Source organism: Gracilinanus agilis, chromosome 3 (assembly GCF_016433145.1).
Source record: "Gracilinanus agilis isolate LMUSP501 chromosome 3, AgileGrace, whole genome shotgun sequence".
NCBI classification, from domain to species: domain Eukaryota; kingdom Metazoa; phylum Chordata; class Mammalia; order Didelphimorphia; family Didelphidae; genus Gracilinanus; species Gracilinanus agilis.
In genome coordinates, this window is record NC_058132.1 from 164,408,992 (window position 1) to 164,436,752 (window position 27,761).

General features: G+C 39.6%; 1 protein-coding gene across 1 annotated transcript in view; it reads right to left on the reverse strand.

The window, feature by feature from the left end:
- Window positions 1–27,761, reverse strand: part of PKNOX2 (PBX/knotted 1 homeobox 2) — a 166,394-nt gene that overhangs the window by 16,234 nt on the left and 122,399 nt on the right. The window contains 2 exon segments of the mRNA XM_044668983.1: window positions 558–638; window positions 26,578–26,697. Of these exon segments, the coding sequence (XP_044524918.1) occupies window positions 558–638; window positions 26,578–26,697 (201 nt within the window).

The window sequence follows — 27,761 nt, forward strand, 5'->3', positions numbered from 1 at the left end:
TCTCTCTCTCTCTCTCTCTCTCTCTCTCTCTCTCTCTCTCTCTCTCTCTCTCTCTCTCTCTCTCTCTCTCTCTCTCTCTCTCTCTCTTTCTCTTTCTCTTCTCTTCTCTCTCTTTCCCTAGAGGCTGCTGGATATTTAAATCCAGTACTGCTTGGGGACAGGTGGATAGACTTCATGATCTCAAGTTCTCTCTGGATTCTGGTGCTCAGGGACAATGGAGAGGAATTTCCTTTTAGGCAGAACTCTGATCATTTATTTTCTGCTACATTTGCCCAGCAAGGGGCGCTCAGGAGCTATAGATAAACGCGTTGGAGGTTGGAATGATTTATGGCCGCCTCAGGCTTCTGGGATGGATAGGGAGGATTAGTATGGCAGTGGTACAAGGGCTGGGGACAGAAAGTTAGGAACTAGGTTGGGTTGGGTTAAAGTTGAGACTAGGGGTGAGGATGGGTCAGTATATTTCTGATTGTTGTGGGGGAGATTCTGACTAGTCTCTCTCTGGTTGTGCTTGCTGTTCCTCTGCCTGGGTAAGATGGCCCTTGGCAGGTGACATCAACTCACCAGTTATTGACTTGCAAGAGGGTGAGATTCGTCTGGGCTGCAATCTGCCTCTTCTCGTCCTCTGTGGGATAGGGATGCTGAAAAGAGACATGCCAGATTGAGAAAGAAAGCACAGGTAGTATGAGCAAGCAATGGCTGCCAAGAAGGGTGGCTGGTGCCACATGTGGCCAGGAGCCAATGAACTAGGGACTTTACTTCCAAAATCAGGGTAGACTCTATGGACTGGAGGGAGCACCTGTTATTTGGGTCTGTGTTCTTTTCCACGAGGCCCTATGCCATTTGTCACTTTGCCATTGGTGGGGTTCAGGTGATCTCCAAAAAAACCCCTATCCTGGTGACCTCATGTGTCAGGGGCAAGTCTTCTTAGAGGGAAAGAGTAGCCATCCAATGGGGCCTGGGATCTAGGTCAATTCAATAAACAGTATAATAGAGGTGAGTGTTGGGGAAGAGATAAGATGAGGTCCCTAATCTTTGAGGAGCTTATAAATCTTGTTTGCTGGGAGATAAGTTTTATACACATGGAAAAGAAAGTAAAAGCCCACGTCACCTAACATGTATTGTAGGCATCAGAAAGCCAGAGGAGGGAAAGGTTGCTATGGATTGGAATAGTCAGAGGGATGTTCTTCGTGTTTTTGCAGAGGTTGTCCACCATGCAGCTGGGTACCCAATCCTGCAGGTAACACCAGTGTCACAGCTACTGAGGACTCAGAAAAAAAATTCTTGCCATCAAAGCTCTTGGCACTGTCAAGTGGTTCAACTGACATCAGAAAATGATAGAATTTTTTCAGGAGAAATGACATGAAAGGAGGTATGTCATCATCTTCTTAGCCACTGCATTTTAAGGGCATAGGACTTTTCCGGCTGACTTACAGCTGAGACTTTTGATATGTTGTCTCCTTTTTTAGAGCATGAGCTCCTTAGAAGTCTTTCTTTTCTAATTGTATCCTCAGTGCTCAGCACATTGGAAGCGATTAATAAATTTATTCATTCCTCACCTCCCCTTAGAATCCCAAGGGCCACCTCTTCCTACACAAGGCCTATTCTGATTCCCCCAGCTGCCACTGGCCTCCTACCAGAAATAACTTTCTAGTTCCTTAGTTATATTTTGCTTTCCATGAATAGAATGTAAGCCCTTTGTAACCACAACACTTAGCACAGTGCCTAGCACATAGGACATGCTTAAAAAGTGTTTGATGAATGAATGAATGGATGAATGGATTTAGCTGGACCTTGTGGGAAGCATAAAATGTGTATAGATTATATCTGAGTTGTATTTATGTATTTTCTCTGTCTAGCCACTGGTCCTATGGAATCTTTCTCAGAGAATCTATGAGGCAGAGTACATAGACTATTCCAGCCCACCCACTGTCCAGGACTAGATAGCTGTCAGGTTGCTAACAGCTTGGAAGGCCCCGAAGAAAGAATATGAGATCAGTAGCCCTGTTATTGCTCTCCTCACTAGAGACAAGATGATGACACATGTTCAATTGCCCTCAGCTTCTACCTGATGGGAGAAATTAGGACTTGTGTTGTTTAATTCACAACTCTGACCCTGACAGCCTCACAGACTGAGATGACACTTAGGACTCATCCAATATTAAGGCTCTAACAAGGAAGAAATCACGGCGATGTCACAGGAGCCAATTTCTTTCTAATTGGGAAGGAGCTGCTCCAGGGCCCCAGAGGAGAAGCTTCTGGCTCTCCTGGGGAGCAGGGGCGACAGAGGCAGCAGCTGAACCTAAGCACCGAGTCCCAGGCATGGGACTTACTTGGTATGAACTGGGTCATGCTATGCTCCAGCCAACATCAAATACGCCCTGGATGATCTATACACTTTTCTGAAGATGCTCTACTTCTCATACCAATGTGAAGTGCTCCATGGAGCCCATCCTCCCAGAGAAGCCAGTAACATGCCATCTCAGGGATGTCCAATTAGCATGTAACTGCAAGAAACAATGAGACAGAAGAACTACTCAAGTAGTCAAGGCTGTACTCTGTAATTCTTCTGTGTATCTCTAAGATGTCTACCTCATCACCACCGAATTGTCATGTCAACAAAGGTTTATCGAGTAGCTCCATATTGCAAGGCACTGTGCTAAGCTCTGGGAATGGTGCTCCCTGCATAGGAAGCATTCAACTAATGCTGGGGGAAAAGGCATGACCTGGGCACCCAGAGAACTTAAAATCCAGTGAGTGAGGCAGTGTCTACACATATTAAAATGGCAATACAAAGCAGTGTATATGCTAAGTGCCCAGAGTTTGTTACAAACTGTAAGTGGGTTTGGTGTTCAGAGGAGGGGGGAATCAGAGGTTTTATACAGAAAGTGGGGCTTGAACTGGATCTTGAAGGCTATGTAGGAAGCAGATAAGTGAAGGGAGGGTATTTTAAGCGAGAGGAATGTCCTAGGCAAGAATTCCCTGTTTGTTTGGGAATTTAAAGATTCAAATCTTTTCTACTTTTAAATGCTTTTAAAGAAAAGCATTTCTTAGCCTCCCTGGAATGAATGATGCTTAGTATCTTTAGGGAAAAATTCCTTAAGATGGATATGTGTATGCACAAATGTATACTCCCACATATATGAGAAGCAGTGTTGAGTCAGAGATGATAGAATACTGGCCTTGGAGTCAGAAATATCAGGTTCTACTGCCTTGGACATTTAATAATTGTATGACCGCAGGCAAGTCACTTAACATCTCTGTCCCTGACCAAGATTTATCTCCAAAGTTATAGACTGATTATGAGCAGAATCAATTTACACAACCAAAAAAGCAGATTCTTTACCTACTGACCCATGATATACATACAAATACAATACATACATATTTATATATAAATAATTCTACATTTGCATATGCATAGATCATGGAATCACATCTTAGGGAAATGCTATGGATATGGTTTACAGAAATTGAAGCAAAGTTCTTGATAAAATCTCATAGTATTCTTATGGAGGAGAGAGAAGTGGACTAGATGTTACTATAACCAGCTAGATTTAGCACTGGTTGGATGACCTGTCTCTAGAGAGTAGCTATTACTGGTTCTTTGTCAACATGGCAAGAGAACTAGGTTAGAATATTCCAGAGAATTGCGCTAACATTTTTATCAATGATATAAATAAAGGCATAAGGGGTATGCTTGTCAAATTTGCAAGTAACAGAATTGGGAGGGATAGCTAACATAGTGGAGACTGGAGAGCATTGTACTAAATATAGTAAGATGAAAGTCAATAGGGATAAATGCAAAGTCTTACACCGAGGTACCAAAAAAATCGATTATATCAATATTAAGACAGAGGAGGCATAGATAGACAGCTTTTGTTTGGAAGAGGATTTGGGACTTTTAGTTGACTGCAAGCTCAATAGGAATCATTAGTAGGATGTGGCAGCCAAAAGAGCTAATGTCATCCTGGGCTCCATTAGGAGGGGCAGAACTTTCCGGAACAGGGAGGTGATTATTTCACAGTATATTGCCCGATTAGATAACATCTGGAGTAAGTATTCAGCTTAGGGTACCTTGGTTTAAGAAGGTGAGTTTATTGATAAGATGAGGGATGTCCAGAGGAGAGAAAGCAGGTTGGTAAAGAGTCTTGAGTTGATGACATCTGAGGATTAGCTGAAGGAATCCTGAATAACTGGGTTCAAGTATTTGAAAGGCTAGTGTTTAGGGGAGGGATATGATTTGTTCTGTTTGCCCCCAGACAGCAGAACTAGGAACAATGAGTGGAAGATGAAAAGAGACAAATTCAGGCATTGATGCTAGGAAAAATTTCCTAACAACTAAAACTATCCCAAAATGGATGCTGATCTTGAGAGGTGGTGAGTTCCTCTTCCTTGGAAGCTTTTCAGGAGAGACTGTACAACCACTTGTTGGAAGCTATGAAATCAGTGTGGCATAGGACTATCTAACAGAGAGTATTAGTAGAGTAGCAATGCTCATCAGAACAACACAATGACTCCAATTATAAGTGGCCCTAAAGGTGGGTTGAAGGCCCTAATAGGTGAATTGACTCTCCATTTGTCCCTTCTATACGGGGCTCCTCTATGTGTGTCCACTCTTTATGCAAATGTCATGCATATTTGTGGGAGAGTACAACCTAGGATTACAGTGGAAATTTTTTGTAGCAACTTTTCTTACTATGCCATTTCATCAAATAGTTTTGCTTTGGACTAACTGGGCTTTCTACTTACTAAAGGTAAACATATTTGTAAGGGTTAATGTATTCTGGTTTTAGTGATGCACAGATTTCTTGAAACTGAGTGGTAATAATCGGAATGACTTGCCCTGCAAGGTGCACCAAAGCATTAAAAGATAAATTCTCAGAAGTTGTCAAAGTTGTAGTAGTCAGACAATATTCCCAGAACACAATCCCTGCCTTTTCACATTTCCAGTATTCTGTGAATGGTATATTTGGGGAGGGGGTGTAGAACAGTGAGGATAGGAAAGCTGGTCAGACATTTCTAGTAATACAAGAAATCCAAAATAATCTAGGTTGACTCTTGAGATAGTCAAAATAGCTCCTGGCCTTTGGACAGCCCTAGAACTGAGATGAGAAGGTTTTAGGACCAAAGAATGGAGGAAAGCTCAAACTCCTTGATTTTCTTCTTTGAAGAGCTTTCTTTATTGTCTCTGCTCTGGTGCTAGTGGGGTTAAGACACAGGGAAAATTTCAGGATGGAAAGAATCTTTTCAGCTTAGAAGAAGGGAATGGATTAAATCAGAGAAATACAGACATCTCAAGCTGTAATGATTTAAGGAGTCATCTAATTCAGGAAATTCAGCTCCGCCTTCCCGACTCTGTGTATAATGGCCCCTATCTTTTCCAGACATCTGTGTATTCTATTCTTAAATGTCTAGTGAGGGAGCTCCGACTCCAGCAGTAGCCAGAAATGCTAAAAGTTAGTTTGTTCCATCATGTGCATCTCCAGGCTGACTGACATCTTGTTCAGGCATCTCTAATGTAAAAATATCAATCCTGAGGGCAAGAAGTTTGATTTAAAAAACAAAACAAAACAAAACCCTAACCTTCCGCCTTAGAATCAATACTGTGCATTGTTTTGAAGGCAGAAGAGCAGTAAGGGCTAGGCAATGGTGGTTAAGTGACTTGCCCAGGGTCACACAGCTAGGAAGTGTCTGAGGCCAGAGGTGAACCCAGGACTTCCTGTCTCTGGACTGGCTCTCAATCCCCTGAGCCACCCAGCTGCCCCCAAGAAGTTTGATTGAATGTCCCTGTTGCCCTGTGAAGGGCAAATGGACCTTATTTTAGAAGTTAATATCCAGATATAACCTATATACCTTCTTTCTTAGAATACATAGTATGTATCAAGGAAGAAGAGTACTAAGGGTTACGCAATTGGGCTTAAGTAACTCTGTCCAGGGTTACACAGCTAGAAAGTGCCTAAGGACAGATTTGAACCCAAGAACACCTGTCTCAAGGCCTGGCACTCTATCCACTGAGCGCCCCAGCGGCCCATTCCGTTTCACTTTCAATGACTTCATGCTGATCAGAGGAGAAAACTTTAGAGGGGAAATGGGAAAATTCTGCTTTTTGCATTTTTCTGAAGTGGGGTAGGAACACTGAGGAGTCCGAGTCCCTGTAAATATCATAGGATATTAGATAGGGGAGGAGGGAAAAAGGGAAAGAATTTTCCTAAATGACTCTGGAGAAGTTTTCTCACACTGGGGATTCAGAATTTACGTTTCATTGTTTAAAGTCTTATTTTTGCCTTGAAAGAAATTTTTTAAAGTTCCATTCATAGAGCTAATACATAAATACATTTTTGGGGGAGTTGTGAACTGATTCAATCATTCAGGAGAGCAATTTGGATCTATGCCCAAAGGGCTATAAAACAGTACATTCCTTTTGACAGGGCAATACCATTACTAGGTTTGTATCCCAAAGAAATTTAGAAAAGGGGAGAGGGGGAGTCCTAATATGTATAAAAATATTTAAAGCAGCTCTTTTTAGAGGGGCAAAGATTTGGAAAGTGAGGGGAGACCCAGCAGTTGTGGAATGGCTGAGTAAGTTATAATATATGATTGTAATGCAATACTATTGTGCTGTAAAAAATGACAAGAAGGAGGAATTCAGAAAAAACCTGGAAAGACATATGAACTGAAGCAGAGTGAAATAAGCAGAACCAGGAGAACATTGTACAGCAACAGGAATACTGTACAATAAACAACTGTGAATAATAGCTTTTCTCAGCAATACAATGATCCAAAACTATCTCAAAGGATTTATGATAAAAATGCCATCTGCTTCTAGAGAAAAAGAATGAGTCTGAATCCAGACCAAAGCAGACTTCTTTCACTTTCTTAATTTTTTTCTTTTTGAATTTCCTTCCGCAAAAGGTTTAATATAGAAAAAAAAATTTATGTTATTACACATGCAAATTTATATGATATTGCTCACCATCTCAAGGATGGTAGGAGGCTGGGGTGGGGGGATATTCTTTGAAAAACATTAGTAGCTGTTTTTACATGTAATTAGGGAAAAAATAAAATTTAAATCTAATTAAAAAAAAGTTTCATTCATAGGAAGCTAGAAGACCTGGCTAACCAGCAGTCCCTGTTATGTGCATTGTCCCACTCTCAAAGCAAAAAAAAAAAAAAAGGAAAATCGTGGTTTCTTTCCTGGGCGCTCATCAAGGGTTAATATGCCAGTGTCTAAGCAAAAGTGTTAAACATTTGGCTTGTGGGTTGAACATGCCCCACAACATTTCCATGTATTGCTTGAACCAGATTAAAATGTAATTGGGAAATATTTAACAAAACAAATGAAAATGCAATAAAGAATAGATAATATTAATATGTGGCTTTCCAAGTCAATATGTGGCCAGCAGGGATTTTCTGTGTATCCTTTAGTGGTCCCTGTTTCTATCTGAGTTTGACACCATTGCCATAAGCCATTACATAGACTAACATATTTAGACAAACACACACAGACTAATACAATTACTCCCTTGATCTACATTATTTTTTTCCTCTTTCAAGGTCAGAGAACAATTTTTTTTAAACAGTATTCATAAAATCTTTAAAATGAAGCACAGAAGGTGCCTTCTCCATTTTACAGAAGTATTAGTCCACTCAAGCCACAGAATCACAGAAGCAGAGTTGTAAGGGAAACGAGAGATCATTTGAGCATACATAGTCCAACATATAACTAAGCAAGAATCTCTCTTCCATATCTTCAACAACATCCTTATCTAGGTTCAGCTTAAGAACTTTTAGAACTCAGTACTCTAGATATGGTCTGTCAGGGGCAAGATTATGGTGTAAGCACTATCAATATGGTGGAAAGGGTGATGAATCTGGAGTTTGAAGAACCTGGATTTGAATATCAGTTTTGCTACTTATTATCTATTTTGACACTAGAGAAGTCATTTAACCTTTATGGGCCACATTATTTTGAATATGAAAAATGTGGGGGTTGGAAAAGATATTTAAAGTTTCTTCTAGCTCTAAATCCTAATATTTATTCTTGAGAACTTGAAAATCAATGGGCTGTTCTTGAATAGAAAAATGGTCAAAGGATATTAACAGGTAGTTCTCAAAAGACAAAATTCAAGCTAGCAGCAGCCATATTAAAAAAGTTTTAAATCATTAATAATTAGAGAAATGCAAATTAAAACAACTTGGAGGTTCCACTTTACACCCATCTAATTGGCAATGATGGCAAGATTGGAGAATGGTATTGTTGGGGGGAGGATTTAAAGAAAAATAAGCACATTAATAATGTACAGTTGGTGGAGCTTTGAACTGGTACAGCCATTCTGGAAACTAATTTGGAACCATGCCCCAAAAGTCATATAACTGTGCTATTACTCAATGATCTAAGCTAAAGAGAAGGTAAAGGCACTCATATGTACAAAAAATATTTATTTCAGCTCTTGTTATAGCAAAAAATTGAAAACTAAGGGGTTGCCAATCAGTTGGGGAATGGCTGAACAAGATGAGTAATGGAAAAAAAACATGTGCTGTAAGAAATGACAAAAAGGAATGATATCAGGGAAACCGAGGAAGACTTTCATGAACTGATGATGCAGAGTAAAGCAAGTAGAATCAGGAGAACAATTGATACAATACTAACAACATTGTAAAGACAAGCAACTTTGAAAGATTTAAGAACTCTGATCAATGCAATGAGCAACCATATTTTCAGAGGACCCATGATAAAATATTATTGTTACCCCTGACATAGAGATAATGGGTTCAATATACAGAATGAGACATAACATTTTTGGATATAGCTAACAAGTGTCTTTTATTTTATTTTATTTGCCCAAGCTTTTGCTTTTGGTCTTAGTAACAACTCTAAGACAGAAGGACAAGGGCTAGGCAAATGGACTTAAATGACTTGTCCAGGGTCACACACCTAGAAAGTGTCCAAGGCCACATTTAAATCCAGGTCCTCCTGAATCCAAGCCTGATGCTCTGTTCACTGAGCCACCTAGCTGCCCCTAACTGCCCCTAACAAATGTCTTTTAAAATAAAGACTTGACTATGCATATTGGTTATAATGTTTTGCCTTTTTTTTTTTTAAATGAAGCCTGGGGAAAAGTGGGAAGGAGAAGAAAATTATCAAAAGGGGGTTATTGAAGCATTTTTAAGGAATGCACAGAAAAGAAGGAAATATAAACAAGTAGGATAGCTTTATAAATTACATTTTGAATTTATTATAGTTAAAAGGAAAAGGAAGCTATATGAAATAGAAATTCAGTTTCATACGCAGTCCTCTTTTTTTTTTTTTTTATATGTTCATGTTCCTTTTCTTCATCATTTAGGTTCATAATAAGAAAAAAGAAATTAAAAAAAAAAAAGAAAGAAAAAGTCCCCAAAGTCACTGGGCTCTGGAGTGTGTCTATGATCTAGTAAAATATTTGTACCTCTTTTAAGCCACATTTTATTCTGATAGATGGTGATGGCCTTCATGTACCTCTGCTCTCTCTACCCCCACCTTACATATGAATATATTCCATTTTTCAAATGGACTTCATTTCCCTAACACCCTGGGATCACTCTGTCTCCTGTGCAAATTCACCAGGGACATTTTCTTCCAACTCCTGTCACAGACTCTGTAGACTAATGGCCTCTCTCAGATGCTACTGTGTGGCCCATAAATCTTGATCTGTCCATTTTTCAAACTGAGACTTCAAGGGCTGCAGTCTCTCCTCACCCTCCTGCTTTCCTTTAGGCTCCCACAAAGGCTAGAATGTGGTCTAGTAGATGCTAGATTAGTAGCTAAAACTACTGAGTTCTCATCTCAGTTCCAATAGTGTCTGCTATGTAGCTCTGGAAAGAATCAAATCTCATTTCTGATATGGAATAAAGGAAAAATGTGCCTCTTCTCCAAAAGGGCTTTTGAGAGAGAGAGAGACAGACAGACAGACAGAGAAACACACACAGACACACACAGGCACAGAGAGACAGACAGACAGAGAGAGAGCCAGAGCACCTTGCATCATCTAACTTTGGAGGTCAGAGAGCATTTTCCAGATATCATTTGGACATATGAATGAATAAAAGACAGTTTTGCCTTCGGAGACAAAAGAGAGTACATCGAATTCCTCTTTAACTTCTTCAAATATTTGAAAACAGAGATCATGTCAGTTTGGTATTCTCCTCTCCAGACCAAACATCACAATTTCCTCCAATGTTTCCTCTTGGGACATCATTTCCAGACCCTGACTGTCCTGGTCACACTCTCTGAACATTGTTGCAGCCTCCTTTTAAAATGCAGCACCCAGACCTGGACACAATACTGCAGATGCTGTCTGACAAGCCTTATAGTATTACAGATGCTATCTGACAAGAGTGGAGATGCAGATTTTTTTCTGGACACTTTTATTTCTCATTTTTCTGATTTCCAGAACACACTATCTGCATCATGTCACTTGATTACAAATTGTCTTTCATTGACTTCTCATTGTTTCCTATGTTTATGAATTTTCTCCTCACTTAAGCTATAAGCTTTCTAAAGGCAGGGTTCATATTTATTATACAGGTAATCTGAAGAAGCTCTCTTGCAAGTTGGTTATTTGGGATATAGACTTCATTTTCTCAAAAGTGGTTAAATTCCACTGTTAGCTAAAATGAATCATTTGCTTTTGTTAAACCAAAATGCCAACTAATAATTAATAACTAATAATCATAAACCAAAGTGCTAACATTGAATTTGGGGCAGAAGGCAGGATGGGTCAAAAGGAATGGCTTTTTTTTTCCCCTTATCCTTTGAAGCAAGGCCACTAATCCAAGTCAAATTTGGGAAATAGGCTATTTGTCTTCAGGATCTTTCCGCTTCCTTTTCTGAGCTTCTTTCCTTTTCATAGTGCCCCCTTCCCTTCCACAGCTGCTTATTACCTCCAAGCTGCTCTAAGGACCTCACTGTGGCAGCCCACTCACTCAGCCCTTTCCAATGTACTAAAGTGCTACATGCTCCAAAATTACCTACTTTTCTTTCTCTTCAATCAAATCTTGTTCCCCAAGTGATTTAATCTCAGCTAGATGAGGAAATTGAACAGATTTAAAGTAATTCATATTAAGTGAGAGAGTAGATATGATAATAACTGCCATTAGCATAGTAATATGTAAAGCCTCATATAGCAGCATTTACAAAATCTCATAACAACCTTGTAAAGTAGATGGGGCAGATGTTATTATATGCCCATTTTCCAGATGAAGAAATAGTCTCAGAGAAAAGTTAAAGTGATTTAGACAGTCACATGGATAATAAGTGGTAGATGTGAACTTAGGTCATTTGATGCCTGGTCCAGGGCAGTTTCTACATAATGCATTACCTTTCTATATGTATAAGAACACGATTGCACATTCCTACAGCATTTTGGTGTTTTCAAAACACTTTTCACAACAATCCTGTTAGGTCATGATTCATTATATTATAAGGTGACACACCTCTTAAATATGGGAGGATTTGAACGTAAGTCTTTCTCTTACCTCTAAATCATCTTGCCTTTTTCCTTATATTTCCATATATATATATGATATTTTCTTAAATATTTATGATAAATATTTCCTTATATTTCCAAATACACATATGAAAATCAAATACTCTCTTTGCTCTTTCTACATCTACTCATAGTCTGAATATGTCCAACTACACATAATAGGTACTTGAAAAATGTTTGTTAATTAATTTAGAATCTTATAAGTCTAATTTATAATTAATTTATATTCACTGAAATGTCAGGGTTGAAGCAAATACCAGGATATACTCAATGTCCATTTGGCATTGGATTGTATCAAAGAAATGTGAAATGGTGTGAATAAGTAATGGTATAAATGCAGGGGTATGCTGAATTCAGTTTGGACTACTAGTGAGAGCTGATTGAATTTTATAGTGTGGACATTTATACTTTGGGAATCAGAAAATGATACAAATTAGGGCTAGATTTATTGTTTTGATTGTCAAGACTTGGAAAATGAAAAAAAGTTAATAATACAGATTTAAATAATTAAAAAAATTATGTTGTGCATAGATTTCCCAACCCCAGAGAGTAGGTTGTTAAACACTTACAAGGAACACACCCTTGGAAATAAGAAAAAAGGACAACCTAGAATGGAAATACCATTGGCAAGAAGTGGGCAAGAATCGGATTCACATGTGTACAACAAAATCTATCCCAGCTGTAGCTGTCCAAGGCATAGTAGGCAGTTGTTAGAACTAGACAAGCTGAAGGTAGTTCTGCCAAATAAAAAACTTACATATTCATATAATCCATTCTCAGAATTTATTTGCTCTCCCCCTCCCCCCCTCCATCACAAGTATCATAATCATAAGGCAAAATAGTGAACTCTCCAAGGTTCATGTTGTTTTACTGTATCTCTCCAACCCCAAACCCCTTTAAAGATGGAAATATTCATTTGAACCTGATTTTTCAGGGTGGGAGAAAAAAATTGGGAAAGAGAAAGGCCAGATATAGAAAAGAACATTCCCCCCCCCTCCCAGTTTCTGGGTATGGCCTCTCATCTCCAGTTCATACTTATTTAATACCCTAGAGTTTTCAAAGATTTTGCTTTATATTGTACCCATTTTATAGACAAGGGAATGGAGGCTCAGAGAAGCTAACTATCAACCAGACTACCTACTTTTGGTGGTTCATGGAGGTGCAAATGATACTATCAAAAAGAATCTAGTAAGCATTTCTAAAGATTACAAAGCCTTGGGCAAGAAATTGAAAATTTAAGTTACTGCTTTCCTCATTGAACACAAAGGAATTAGAGGGTACATTTGGGAAGTGAACAGTTGATTAAGAAGATGATATCTGAAAATAGGATATGGCTTTCTGTATTATGGCTAAAATATAGGAATGACAGGTTCCTAGCCAGGATGGAATATATTTAACAAGGATTCTTAAGAATGTACTTATCAAGCGGGATGTTTTCAGAAAAATCTGGGAAGACTTACAAGAATTGATGCAGGGTGAAGTGAGAAGAACCAAAACACTGTACATAGTGACAGCAATATTTCTTGAGGAGCAACTGTGAATGGCCTGATTATTCTCAGCAGAGCAGTGATCCAAGACAATTTCAGAGCCTCATGATGAAAAATGCTATTTGCCCTCTGAGAAAGAACTGATGGAGTCTGAATGCAGACTGAAACCCACTATATTTCATTTTCTTCTTCATTTTACTTGAGATCTCTTCCACAAAACGACTAATCTAGGGGAAACGTTTTACATGATTACACGTGTAAAATCTCTATGGGATTGCTTGTTGTCTCAGGGAGGGAGTGAAGAAGGAAGGATCAGAAGAAGGGAGAGAATTTGGAACTCAAACTTAAAAAAAAGAATGTTAAAAATTGTTTTCATATATAATAGGGGAAATATTTTTAAAAAACTTTTTAAAATAAAATTTTTAAACTACTTTTAAAAAGGACATACTTGTCAGGATTCTTGAAAATCTAATAAAGAACTGAAAAGGAAGATGGAGGGGAAATTGTGTGTGTATGAAGATGATGGAAACTTTGATGGTAGGTGAATATTTGATATTCCAACTTAAATTTTGTGATAAAATAAGAGATGTAAGTTGGTAATAATATCATAATGCACTCTAAATTTGGGGAAAGCAGATTTCAAAAGGCTCAGAGGAAAGATCAGTAATGACACCATGGCCTAAAATTCCACAGGGGGGTATAAGGTTAGGAAAAGGATGGGAAGCTCTCAAGAATGAAATTCTGAAAATACAAAAAAAGAGCAATTCTGACGTGGAAAAAAGAGGAAGTCATTGAAAATGTGTATACAGAAAGGAATAGGTATTTTCATCTGAATCAGAGAAAGGAAGGTAAAATAAACTCACCAAGACACAGTTACAAACACACAGTTATTCTACTTAATGTATATTTAATTTACATTTAAAAAAGGAATTAATACTGTGTATTGGTTCCAAGGCAGAAGAGCCATTAGGTCTAGGCAATGGGGGTTAAGTGACTTGCCCAGGGTCACACAGCTAGGAAGTATCTGAGGTCGAATTTGAACCTAGGACCTCCCATCTCTAGGCGTGGCTCTCAATCCACTCAATCAACTAGCTGCCCCATGGTTAATTACTTTAAACCCTTAAAGAATCACAGAATATCATAAGTGGAGTGAACCTCTGAGGCCACGCAGGCTAATCCATTCGTGATGAGGAATTTCTCCTACAATATATTTGTTAAGAGGTTATCCAATTTGGGCTTGAAGATCTTTGGTAAAATGGGCTCCCATTATATTCCATGGAAGCCCATTCATTCTACATGTGGCTAGCTCTAATTATTAGGAACTTTGTTTTTTACATAGTGCTGACATCTGCCTCACTACAACTTCTAACCATTGCTTCTAGCTCTGCTCTCTAGGGCTAAGCAGGATAAATCTAATTCTCTTTCTTATAACAGCCAAGTTAGCTAAACTGATCATTAAATTATTGCTATTATGTCCCCTTCTCTTCTCCAGGCTAGACATCCTCAGTTCCTTCACCTGATCCTTCTATATGGCATGGCTTTCAATTCCCTTATGATCTTAGCCAAGTGCACCTGGACCCAGGTTCCAGTTTGTCAATGTTCTTCCTAAAGTATGGCACCTACAAATTTAGTCTAGTAGAGTACTCCAGCTGTGGTTTGACCAAGCAGGATGATCACCACCAACTTTGTGACAATGTGACTTTATTGATACAACCTGAGACTTTTCGGTCTATATCCAGCCTAGGGACTTCCTTTTCTAGTCTCAAAGTTTCTTCTGAGTCTCTCTGAAATCTCAAGGCTCTTAGCAAGAGGTTGACAAACTATAGGAGCCAAGCTGACGAAAAACACGGTGCTGACTGCTAGGGATACAAAGAAAGGTGGAAACAGTCCCTTTCCTCTAGGAGTTCACACTCGAATGGGAGAAAAACAGCCAAATGGTATCTATGTATGAACAGAATCTAGGTATGAAGAAGATATAAACAGACTAACTTGGAGGTAATCTCAGAAGGAAGGCATTGGCAATTAAGGAGGATTGGGAAAGGGGTGAGGAGTGAGGTGCCAGTTACAATGGCCCTTTTTTTCCTGAACAATCATTAAGGCAGATACTTCCTAAGAAAATCTCTCCTTCACATCTCTAACTATTATGAGGCTTGATTTGAACTGAAGACCGGAAGTTGTGCTTGGCACAAAAAGCAGCCTTTACCTTATTTTCCTTACTATTCATGAGTGCTTCACCATGTTTAATCCTTAGACCCCCTTAATAGATTTTGTCTTTGCTACTTGGAAGAGCTGATCTTTGTCTACACTGGAGGGGGTGGTGTAGTCTATTTGTTGAGATAATTAGATAAATCTTAAGTAAATAGCTCACATATGTAGTGCATTACAATCTCATTTTATCCTCACAACAACCACAGGAGGTAAATGCTATTATTATCCTGATTTTATGGATGAGAAACTAAGACAAACAGTGGTTTAAAAGTGACTTGTTGGAACCAGAAGAACTTTATACACAGAGACGAATACACTGTGATAAAATCAAATATAATGGACTTCTCTACTAGCAACAATGCAATGATCCAGGACAACTATGAGGGACTTATGAGAAAGAGCGATATCCACATTCAGAGGAAGAACTGTGGGAGTAGAAACACAGAAGAAAAACAACTGCCTGATCACATGGGATGATGGCAATATAATTAAGGATAGACTCAAAATGAGCACCCTAGTGCAATTATCAATAATATGGAAATAGGTCCTGATCAATGGCACATGTAAAACCCAGTGGAATTATGCATCGGCTATGGAGGTGGGGTGAAGGAGAGGAGGGATAGAACATGAATCCTATAACCATGGAAAAATGCTCTAAATTAATTAAATAAAAATTTTTTAAAAAAGTGACTTGCTGGGGGTTGGGATAGCTAGGTGACTTAGTGGATTGAGAGCCAGGCCTAGAGACAGAACACCCTGGATTCAAATCTGGCCTTAGACATTTCCTAGCTGTGTGACCCTGGGCAAGTCAGTCCTTACTGCTCCTCCGTGTTGGAACCAATTCATTGTATTGATTCTAAGATGGAAGATAAGAGTTTAAAAAGTGACTAGATTTGAAATTAGGACTTCTAGACTTCAGGTCCAGAGCTCTATCTATTGTGCTATCCTGGTGCTGTTAAAAGGATGTATTAACCTTTTTTTTTTTTTTTTTTTTTTTGGGGGTGGGGGATATATTTAGGTAACTGACATAGTTAATAGTGATACAGGACCAAAAATCCATCATACCATCAAGAAACTCGCTAACTGAGAAAAGAACTCTATATAATCAGATTAATAAGCTTGATCTAGCCAGTTTAGGGAGTCCAATCTCATAATCAGCTTGTGATGGACCAGGTGAAATTTAGATGTTCCAGTCTAGAGGGAATAGGAATAAATCAACTGGCCACAGTAACCTTAACTAGACTAACTAGCTTATAAGTTAAGTTCAAAATAGTCTGGAATTAGGTAGCTTGCTTTTATCTCTGATTCTAATTATCTTTCCATGGTATACTATTTTTCAATTTATACACTATCCTTTTGCTTCTAAATAAACTCTGAAAAAATATACTTATGTGGTCTAGAGTTTGTGGAATCAGGAAGAGAAAGAAAAGAAGAAAAAGATGCCACAATTAGGCATCCAATGAATTAGTAAGCTCCTTAAGGGCAAGGACTATTTTTGGCTTAAATCCCCAGCACCTAAAAGAGGGAGTAAAAAGTAGGTACTTAATATATCTTGTGGTACTTAATACATTCCCTTATAATGGTGACAATGGCAGGAAAAATGGGAGAGAGGTTCTGATGTGGCAGACATTTGGATGCAGGGAGCCAAAGAGAATAAAGAGCCAGAAGTCCATGAGGTACGTATGCTCAATGATGTGTGGCAATTTAAAATGTTGTGAAAAGCTCTAAAGTCAATGGCAAAGTCTCTTGGACCAGTTCTGAGAAGAAGTTGAAATGTTTAGAAAGTTAAAACATTGCAAGCAGAATTGAGACACAAGGTTGACTTTGTTATAATAACCTGTTAGGGTTTTGCCCTCTTGTTGAAGGAGGGGAAATCTGAGGGACTGTGAACAAAGGGGAAAGCCTTGTCAGAATCACAGGGTAAGTGGGGAGTAGAAGTAAAAAAAGCTGGAAATTTCAAGTTTCTGCTTTGTCCCATTGTCTCCCATAAACTTTCAGCTCATGTTGCCAAGATTCTTCCTGGTTTACTATTGAGTAGTCAAGCTATCTTCCTACCTCCTTCATTGTTTGTAGCTGTCTACCCCAAGTTACTGAGCTCCCTAAAGTGGCCATGTTCTCTTTTTTCCTGAAAGGGAGCAAGGAAGAGGGTTAGGGCTTTGGAACTTAGAAAGCCATATAAGCTGGACTAATGAGGTTTCCTCATCTTTCTGGTCCTTCAATGAATAGGTCCTCTTATCTATCGAGGCAAGTCAAGTCAGGTTAAGAAGCATTTATTATGGGTTTATTATGTGCCAGGCACTATGCCAAGTGCTCTGGAAGAAAGAAGGAAAGAAGGAAAGAAAGGAAGAAAGAAGGGAAGGAAGGAGAATGAGAGAAAGAAAGGAAGAGAGAGAAAAGAAAAGAAAAGAAGAGAAGAGAAAAGAAAAGAAAAAAACCTGAGTCCCTACCTCAAGGAATTCATAATCCATATTGGGGAGACAATATGTAAATAACTAGATATATACAAAATATATACTGTACAGAGTAAATTGAAGGTAATCTTAGAAGGAAGGCATTAACACTGAGGGGGACCAGGAAAGGCTTTTTGTGGAATATGAGCTGAAATTTGAAGGAAAGCAGAAATCTAAAAGGCAGAAATAAGTAGGAATGTGTGAGGAACAGCAAGGAGGCTAGTGTCAATGGGCCATTGAATACATCTAGGAGAGTAAAGATAAGTAGACTGGAATGATAGGAATGGGCCAGGTTATAAAGGCCTTTAAAAACCAAATAAAAGATTTTATTTGATCATGAAAATAAAAGTGAACTCCTTGAATTTATTGAATGGTGGGATGACATTATCAAACCTGGGCTTTAGGATGATCACTGGACTAGAGGGAGAAGAGATTTGAGTTGTTGTGAGGTGAGGCAGACCCCCTGCTTCCCCACCTGTGTCCTAATCCCATAGGCCTAGTATCCTGCTCTCTATTGGAGATCTTGGGAAGGAGAATATAACATACTCCCTTGTGCCCTCATAACTAGCACACTGGGGAAATATTTTAATATCTGTATCTAGGTACATTATAGAAATGGAGAGAGTATTGGAGAAGTAGATATAATATTTGTATGTAAGTTTGTGAGGCTACTTTTCTCTCTGGAAGATTTGGGAGGAGAAAGCAAAAAGACAATAGAATTGAAGGATAGAAGTGACATTTTCAGACCTAGTCCAAATTTCTCTTTTGAAAGATAAGGTAATTGAGACCCAGGAAGAGGGAATGATTTGTCTAAGGTCATAGAAGTATTAAGTGGCAAATCAAGGATTCAAACTCAGGGCCTTTGATCTTTAATTCTATGTTCTTTCTACTCCTCCTATAGCCTTCTCATTTCTTCTCCTTTCCTCAATCAGTAGCTGAACACCAAGGGCTGATAATAATAATAATTATTATTTTTTTAAACCCTTACCTTCTGTCTTGGAGCCAATACTGTGTATTGGCTCCAAGGCAGAAGAGTGGTAAAAGTAGGCAATGGGGGTCAAGTGACTTGCCCAGGGTCACATAGCTAGGAAGTGTCTGAGGCTAGATTTGAACCTAGGACCTCCCATCTCTAGGCCTGGCTCTCAATCCACTGAGCTACCCAGCTGCCCCCTCTGATAATTATTTTTTAAAATTCAGTTTTATTTTATTTCAGTTCTCAATTTTCTCTCATTCCCTTCTCCACCCATTAAGAGGGCAAGGAAAAAAAAACCCATTACAAAAATGTATAGTCATGAAAATAATAAATCTTCACCTTAGACATGTCTAAAAAAAAAGGAAAGAAAAGAAAAGTAAGAAAAATAAAGAAAGAAGAAAATAAGCTTCAATCTTAGTCCTTTGGGTCTCTGGCTGGAGGTGGGTAGCATGTTTTATCATGAGTCCTTTGGGATTCTGGTTCATTATTATATCGGTCAGAATTACAAAATCTTTCAAAGTTAATAATCTTGACAAATACTATAGAAATTGTTTTCCTGGTTCTGTTCATTTCACTTTGTGTTAGTTCATCAAGGCCTTCATAGGTTTTTTTCTGAAACCATCTCCTTCATTATTTCTTATACTACAATAATATTCAAAGGCATTCATATACCATAACTTGTATTTTCCTCATTTGATGGGCACTGCCTTGGTTTCCAATTCTTTGCCACTTCAGAAAAAGCTGCTAGAAATAATTTCGTATATATAGATTCTTTTTCTCTTTCTTTGATCTTTTGAGGCTATAGACCTAATATTGTATCATTAGATCAAAGGTTATGGGGGGCAGCTGGGTATCTCAGTGGATTGAGAGCCAGGTCTAGAGACAGGAGGTCCTAGGTTCAAATCTGACCTCAGACACTTCCCAGCTGTGTGACCCTGGGAAAGTCACTTGAACTGTCTACCCTTGTCACTTTTCTGCCTTGGAGCCAATATAGAGTATTGACTCCAAGGTGGAAGGTAAGGGTTTAAAAAAAAAAATAAAACAAAGGTTATGCACAGTTTAATAGCTTTTGGAGCATAGTTCCAAATTCCTAGGATTGATAAATCTGATAACAAAAAAACGAGGGCAACAGGCAAACAAATCTGGGAAGAACTGGGTGCCCCATTAGACTCAAGAATTTAGCTGAAGACAGTTACATATGAGAAACAATAGGTAGCTGAATTTGGCACATCCTTGAGACAGAATGATTGGAAGCTCTAAGCCAGAGGAAATGATGGGGATTAGAGGGCTATAACATAGGGATCATGGCTACTACTGGTCTTCCTTCTTACTCTTGGGTATCTCTGCATATGTTAGCATCTTCTGTCCCACAGCAGGAGGACAGTGAAATCTTAATCTGTGTAAGTGCTTGGTGCTTAGTAGAGGTAAGGAGTGAAAGGTGTGGTTGTGTAATTCACTGTGTTTGCATGGTGAATGGCACACACTCCTATCACCCTCGCATACCCAGAAAAAAAATGAACAAGTTCTTAGATGAGATGGGAGAGATGTCAAATCCTAAGCCAGTCTAGAGTCTCTCCTCCTTTCCGTCTAATATGTTAATTCATAGATATTGATAGAGAAAAGCCTTCTCCTCTTGACTGAATTCAATACCTATTATGCCATATTCAATACCTTCAGTACAAAGTGCAATGGCATATATACCCTATGTCTCCTGACTCTAATTTCGGGACTTTTCTAGGCTTCTCTTGGCCTTGTACCTCCACCCTAACACATGGGATTTGACTTATCACAAAATAAATACTAAAAATCTCATAAGAAGGGAAAATTTCTGTCAGTAAGTCAGTAAATAAACATTTATTAAGCATCTACTATGTACCAGATACTGCTAAGTGTGGAGGGTACAAAGAAAGGCAAAAAGATAGTCCCTGCTCTCAAGGAGTTCCAAGTCTACTGGGAGAAACTACATATAAACAACCACATCCAAACAAATATATACAGGATAAACTGGAGGTAACTGACAGAGGGAAGGCACTAGCATTGAAGTGGATTAGGAAAGGCTTCTTGTAGAAGATGGGATTTTAGAGAGGATTTGAAGGAAGACAAGGCATCCAGGAGGCTCAGATGAGGGAGAGAATTCCAGGCATGAAGGACAATGAAAATGCTGCCAGCTGGGATATCGAGTCTCATTTTCAAATAGGCCAGTGTCAAAGGATTTTAGAGTACATAAAGGTGAGTAAGGCAAAAGGACACTGGAAAGGTAGGAGGAAGCCAGGTTGTAAAGGGGTTGAATGGAAACAGTATTTTATATTTGATCATGGCAGTGACAGGAATGCACTGAAGTTTACTGAGTAGGGGAGTGACCTGGTCAGCTCTAATGGTCATGCCTAATGAATGTTAGCATTAGGGAGATCACCTTGGCAGCTGGGTTGGGGGATGAACAAGAGTGAGGAGAGACTTGAAGCAGGACAACCAACTAGCAGGCTATTGCAATAGTCCAGGTGTGAGGTGATGAGGGTCTGTACAGGGTTGGTGGCAGTCTCAGAGGAAAGGAGGAACATATGAAAAAAGTTACAAAGGTAAAATCAGGTTTTGGCAACAGACTGGTTAGGGGCAGAGTGAGAAAGATGTAAGGAGGTGAAGATAACACCTTGGTTATGAGCCTGGGTGACTGGAAGGATGGTGATATCTATCCTTGATTGTAATAGAGAAGGGACAAAGAAGGGAAGGATTTAGATAGTTTGGTTATGGATAGAGCATATCCAGTTTTATAGATATAAATATATATCTATCTATTTCTATATATATAGTGGTATACTCAGTGAGTGTAACACAGAGAGACACCCTCATGGTTACTATATGTATGACAGGATCAAAGATCTAGTGAAAGAGAATGTGAAGGAGCTATCAGATGGGAACAGAACCCAGAGAGAGCAGTGTCATGAAAATCCAGAGAGAAGAAAGGATCCAAAGGGGTGATGAATAGTGTCTAAAGCTGCAGAGGTCAAGAAGGATGAGGATTGGGAAGAGCCATTAGATTTAATAAAGTGGAAATCATACCTAACTTGGGAGAGAGTAGTTTCAGTTGAGTGAAAATGCATGAAGTCAAATTGAAAAGAATTTAGAAGAAAGTAAAAGAAAAAATAGAGGAACAGTGTTGATGTTTTTTGCAAGAAGTTTGTCTGCGAAATGGAAAAGATGTATAGGGTGATGACAAGCAGGCATAGTATGATGTAGTGATAATTTTTCCAGGATGGAGGAGACAGGTGTATTTGTAAGCATCAGGAAAAGAATCAGTAGATTGGGAGAGACTGAAAATGAGAGAGAAGGAGAATTGCACTGGTGATAGTCTACTGTAGAAGATAGGAGGTGATGGGATCAAGAGTATAAGTAGCGGAGTTGACTTTGTCAAGGGAAAGGTTCATCTCATCAGAGGCTGCAGTAAAGGTAGAGCTAGTATGGGGTGATATTAAGAGGATGAGCGATGAGGAGAAAGAGAGCTTTTGGTTGACAGACTGTTTAAGAAAAAATATTGAGTTTAAAATGTCTACGAGGCATTCAGTTCAAGATGTTTAAAGGAGACAGAGAGGGAGTGGTCAGACAGGCAGGAGACAACCAAGAGTAGTGGTAGAGAAAAGAGTTATCTAGGAGAAAAAGATGCTTTATAACGTTGAAGGCTGCAGAGAGGTCTAGAAAGAAGAGGAATGAGGAAAGGTCATTAAATTTGGCAATTTAATCAAGTTTCTTTATCTGAAAACTGCTTATTCATGTCCCTTGACCATTTGTCAATTGGAGAATTGCTTGATTTTTCATACAATTGACTTAGCTCCTTATAAATTTGAGAAAAACTATCAATAAGCACATGAAAAAGTGTTTAAATCTCTCATAATTAGAGAAATGCAAATCAAAACAATGCTGAGGCTCCACCTCACACCTAACAGATTGGCCAATATGACACTAAAGGAAACTAATAAATGTTGAAGGGGTTGTGGCAAAATCAGGACACTACTGCATTGCTGGTAGAGTTGTGAATTAATCCAGCCATTCTGGAAGGCAATTTGGAATTATGCAAAAAGGGCTTTAAAAGAATGCCTGCCCTTTGACCCATTATTATTATACCCAGCAATACCACTACTAGATTTGTACCCCAAAGAGATAGCAGGGAAAAATACTTGTACAAAAATGTTCATGGTCACACTCTTTGTGGTGGCAAAAAATTGAAAATGAAGGGTTGTCCCTTGATTGGGGAATGACTGAATAAATTGTAGTATATGATGATGATGGAATAGTATTGTGCTGTAAGGATTGATGATCTGGAGGTTTTCTGTATGAACTGGGATAATCTCAATGAACTGATGCAGAGTGAAATAAGCAGAACCAGGAGAACATTGTACACCAAAAGTAAAACATTGTGGATTGATCCAATGTAATGGACTTTGCTACCGGTAGCAATGCAACAAGCCAGGATACTCCTGAAGGACTTATGGGGAAAAATGAGAGAAAGAACTATGGGAGTAGAAATGCAAAAGAAAAACATATGACATCAATTATCACATATGTATATATGGGTATGTGATTTGGGGTTTAGGTTTGTTGTGAGGAAGATTAGTTAGTAATTAATTAAGTGTTAAGGTGGGACCTAGCAGGAAGGGCTGGAGCTGAATTCCAAGATGGAATGAAGGAGCAGGAAGTAGGGCTTGTGCTCTGGGAGAGACTCCATTAGTGGTTGGCACAAATTGTTGTTAGCCCCGGGAGATCTCAGAGTTAAGGACACCCTGCATCCAGACTCCCTGGGATTCTGAGTGGTGGTGGCATCTAGCAGGTGGACAAGAACTACAGAGCAGCACCAGGTGGAAGAGGAGTTTGGGATCTGGTGGACAGCATCTCAAGTACGCTCTCTACTTGGATACCTTGGACCACCTTGGCTTTTGGCATCCTGAGATCATCTGTGGATTACTGTGAGAAACCCTCAAAGCCACCCACAGGCCCTTTAGCTGTGCTGGCCAAACCTGGCTGGAACCAGGTTTGAAGCAGCCCCTCAGAGACTCCAGAACAGCTCCTTTATGCCCAGCCTGGCCTAGGTCAATTAGTATTAGAGAAGTTAAGTCCTCCCCCTTGCCCTGTGGTTTTGCCCATTAGGTTTTAGTGTAGAAACCCCTATCCCATCCTTTTAGTTTCTCATAATTAAAACTGTTAAAACCTTTTACCTTGCCTGCTGGTTTCAAAGACTCTGGCCTAGTGGTGACAGTTGGCCAACAGCCATTTTTGTCAGTTAGGAGCAGCTTAGCCGTGTACTCTGGTCTCCCTAACCTGGTCCTGTCTCTCCTTCAACCCAGTGTGTGTACCCACAACCATTTAGATTATATTTTAACATCCCTGGTGCCCATCTTTTTTACAGTTTAAATAGCTCTGTAGCAAAAATGAATAATATGGAATTAGGTATCAAGTGATAACATTTGTACAACCCAATGAAATTGCTTGTGGGCTCTGAGAGGAAGGAGGGAGGAAAAGAAAATGAATCCTATAAATATGGGAAAATATTTAAAAATAAAAAAAGAAATCAATAGTACCTTTGGAAAGAGGAGTTTCTTTTGAATAATGAGATCAGACTGCAAAGAATAGGACAGCAAGAGGAAGAAAAGTGGAGACATTTATTGTAGATGGCTTGCGAGAAGTTTTGGCAAAAGGAGAGATATAGGATGACAGGTATCATAAAGAGACAAATCAAATGGGTATTTTTTGAGAAGGTAAGATTGTAGGCCACAGGGAGGCAGCTGGTGGACTGAAGAGAAGTGAAAAAGTGGGGATGATACAGGGGGCAATCTTCTGGAAAGGATTGTCAAGGAGAAAGGCAACTCATTACATGAAATAGGAGCGAAGGTAGAGATAGTGGCAGGAGGGATCTAGTAGGCATGGCTTGTGGAGGAGGGGAGAAGAGGAAACAGTGAATGGCTTTACTTTTTTCAGTGAACTATGAGGCAAGGTTCTCAGCTGAAAGGATAAGGAGGGGGGAACTAAGGCAGACTTGAGGATGGATGGAAAAGTTGTGGTGAGTGAGCTAATGAGGATAGCCTTGTTGTAATGAGGGTCCAGTTGAAATTACATAATGGAAATTTGTATTAGATCTGGTCAGCATAATTTTGTAATTTTTCTTCAGCAGCTTCATTTTTAAGGATGTGAATAGATTCAAAGGCAGTTGATGGTAGGAGTAATCTAGTGCTGCGCCCGAGCAGAGGAAGCTTGACGACAGGATAAGGGGCAAGGAATTTAAGAAAAGAAGACAGTATAGAATTGAACTGATTTCATTATCAACTCAAGATGGGGAACAGAGGATCTCGTAGTTAGTGCAGGAGTCATGGCTGAAAAACTAAGGAGTCCAGGGACTGATACATTTCAGAGTTCATAAAAATGAAAATGGCATTTGTGAATGAAGGCAAGATCAAGAGTATGACTCTTTCTCAATGGAGTTGAGGTGGGGTAGAAGGGTAGGAAATGATCATGTTGAAATGGCGAGGTGTGGGTTTTTAACATAATATTAATGGATATTTTGAAGTCTCCTAGTATGAGAACAGGATTTGGGAAGGAGAGAAAGACTGTGAATCAAGGACAGAGTTCACTGAAGAAAGGAGAGTGTCTGGGAGGTCAGGAGCCTACAACTATCAGAATTTTGATGTGTGTAATACAAAGATATGTATAATAATAGGGGGTAGATATGGATTGAATGAACTTCAAAGGAAGAGAGGTGACTGAGTGAATGGAGGTAACGGGAGAGTCTGGAAGTGGCAAGGAGATAGAATTGTTTGGTCCTAAAAAGGCATACAGTTAAAAAATATATTAAAAATAGGCCAGTCATGCCTCCTGTAGGTGGTTGCCGCTACTCACAACTCTGCTCCCAGGCCATTCCCAGCCTGGAGGCTTACTTGCTCCCTTGGACACACAAGTTTTTCTGCATTTGTTAACCACCTTCTCTTCCTGTATCTGTTTCTTTAATCAGAGATCTTCCTTTATTCCCTCCCCCAAAACTTACACCAATATTCTGCTCATCCATATTCATGCAGAGTGATAAACCTTTTTTAGACTCCTAGGATTTACAATGGCTCTCCAGGAGTAATGGAGTCCATCCATTTCTATATCTTGTACCCCTCTCTACAGGCACAGACATAGAATCATTGGCTCTGCTTTAAAATCTCCACGGATGTGGAGATGCTGCTCTTGGTCAGATTGGACAAAAGGAGGCCTGGCTGGGAAGGAAAGGGAGGATGCTAAGGGGAAGGGGGAAGTGTTATTTCCAGATCAAAGATCCCTGTGCAGTATAGAAACTCACTTTGTTACTACATTCTACATTTGCCAGTGTTTTAAAAACTTTTCACAGCAAAATCAGCCTCCATTACCTCATTTGATTCCCACGATAATCTTAAGGGGTAGATTTTTGCAGGTGAGGAAGCCTCATTTTGCAGGTAAGGAAGCCTTCAAGCAGGGTAAATGATTTACTTAAGGTTACTTAATGGCTTGCTTAAGGTTATACAGTGAGCAAATAGAAGGTTTGGCACTAGAATTCAGAAGCTGTGTGTTATAACAGAAATCTCACTGGAGCCAGAGGACCTGGATTCAAGGCATGGGTCTGCCATTCATTAACTGTCACTTAATGTAATTGGGCCTCAGTTTCCTCATGTGCAAAATTGTGGGGTCACACACATAACCTCTCTGGTCCTTTCCAGTTCTAAATCTCTGAGTTCTAACACTAATTCTCAGGTCCTTTTTCTTAGGATGACAACACTATTGCATAAGTCATCCTCTGGCTTGGCCCCCAAAAGAGAGCATCCTTAGAAAACAGCTCTCTCTAAAGTTGCTCCTTCTCTGAGTACTTGTGAATAACAACAAGAGCTAGTTCACATGGTGTTCATTCCTTCCCCTCCACCCAGAAACTTCACACTCACCATGAGGTGCTGGAAGAGCCAGGAACGCATTATGTTGGTAGCGTGCTTGGGCAGGACTCCCCTTTTGTTCTTGGACTTCTTATCCTCGTTGTCCAGGAGGGAGGTGAGGTCAAGGTTAACCTTCAGGGCAGGTGGAGAGAAAAGCCGCATCAGCAGCCACACAGGGAGTCAAGGACCTGTTGCCATGGTGATGATAGACTCACAAAGCCAGCTCCCTTTCTGGACCCATTCTCCTGCATAAGGGAGGCTACTTTCTTGTGCCCCTATGATAGAACAGCCACCCTCCCCCAAGTTCTTCTCTTCTTTTCCACCCAGAACACAAATCCCTCCTAGCTAAAGAGAAGGGAAAAAATGAAGAAAGAGAGAAGGAGAAAAAGAGTAGGAACAGGGCTATCTGGGATTTGTGGAATCTGCAGAATTTGTCATAGTAAGACACATAAGCCTTTTGTCATAGTAAAACTGGAAGGGTCACCTGCTCCTACCCCCCAGTGCCAGGAGGGCACAGGGAAACCTGAAGCATTTGCTTAGTGGATGGGGGGGGGGGGGCGGGAAGCAACTATGTTCTGGGCACCTAAAAATGTGCCAGTTGCATGGTATCATCAGTGCTACCTCTGTGGAGAAGACTGTCCTATTCTGTGCAGGAGCCTGGATGAGAAATGGAGAAACTTCAGGAAGATGGAATTTCTCTTGCTTTAGCTCTGCCCCACTCAACCTCTCATCTTTGGATGCTTGAGACACAAGTTACCACATTTTCCAAAGCAAACCTGACAAAATCTGTTTCTTTTGCAAAGCCTCATTTAAAGTAATTTTCTTTTTTTCAGATCAGGACTGTCCCAGAAAATCTTGGATGAATGGTTGCTATAGATACAATATCTAACTCTTTGGAAGCCTCTTTGCATGTTTACTCTAGCCCTACGGGAGAACTGGATCCAAGACAAGGTTACCCTACCATGTAGAAAGTGATGAAAACGATGTGTGTAATGATGATGGAGATGTGAAGGTAGGAAGGTGGAAAGGGTGAGGAAAGGAGCAGGGAGTTTGAGGCTACAAAAAAAAACCTCACTGAAACAGCAACTTTAAAATTTCCAACACTACCCTCTCCCCCCTTTCCCCAGGTTTCATCAAAACATTCCTTCTATATGAATAAAACATCAGGCTCCAGCCCCATGCCAGGCAGGGATGGC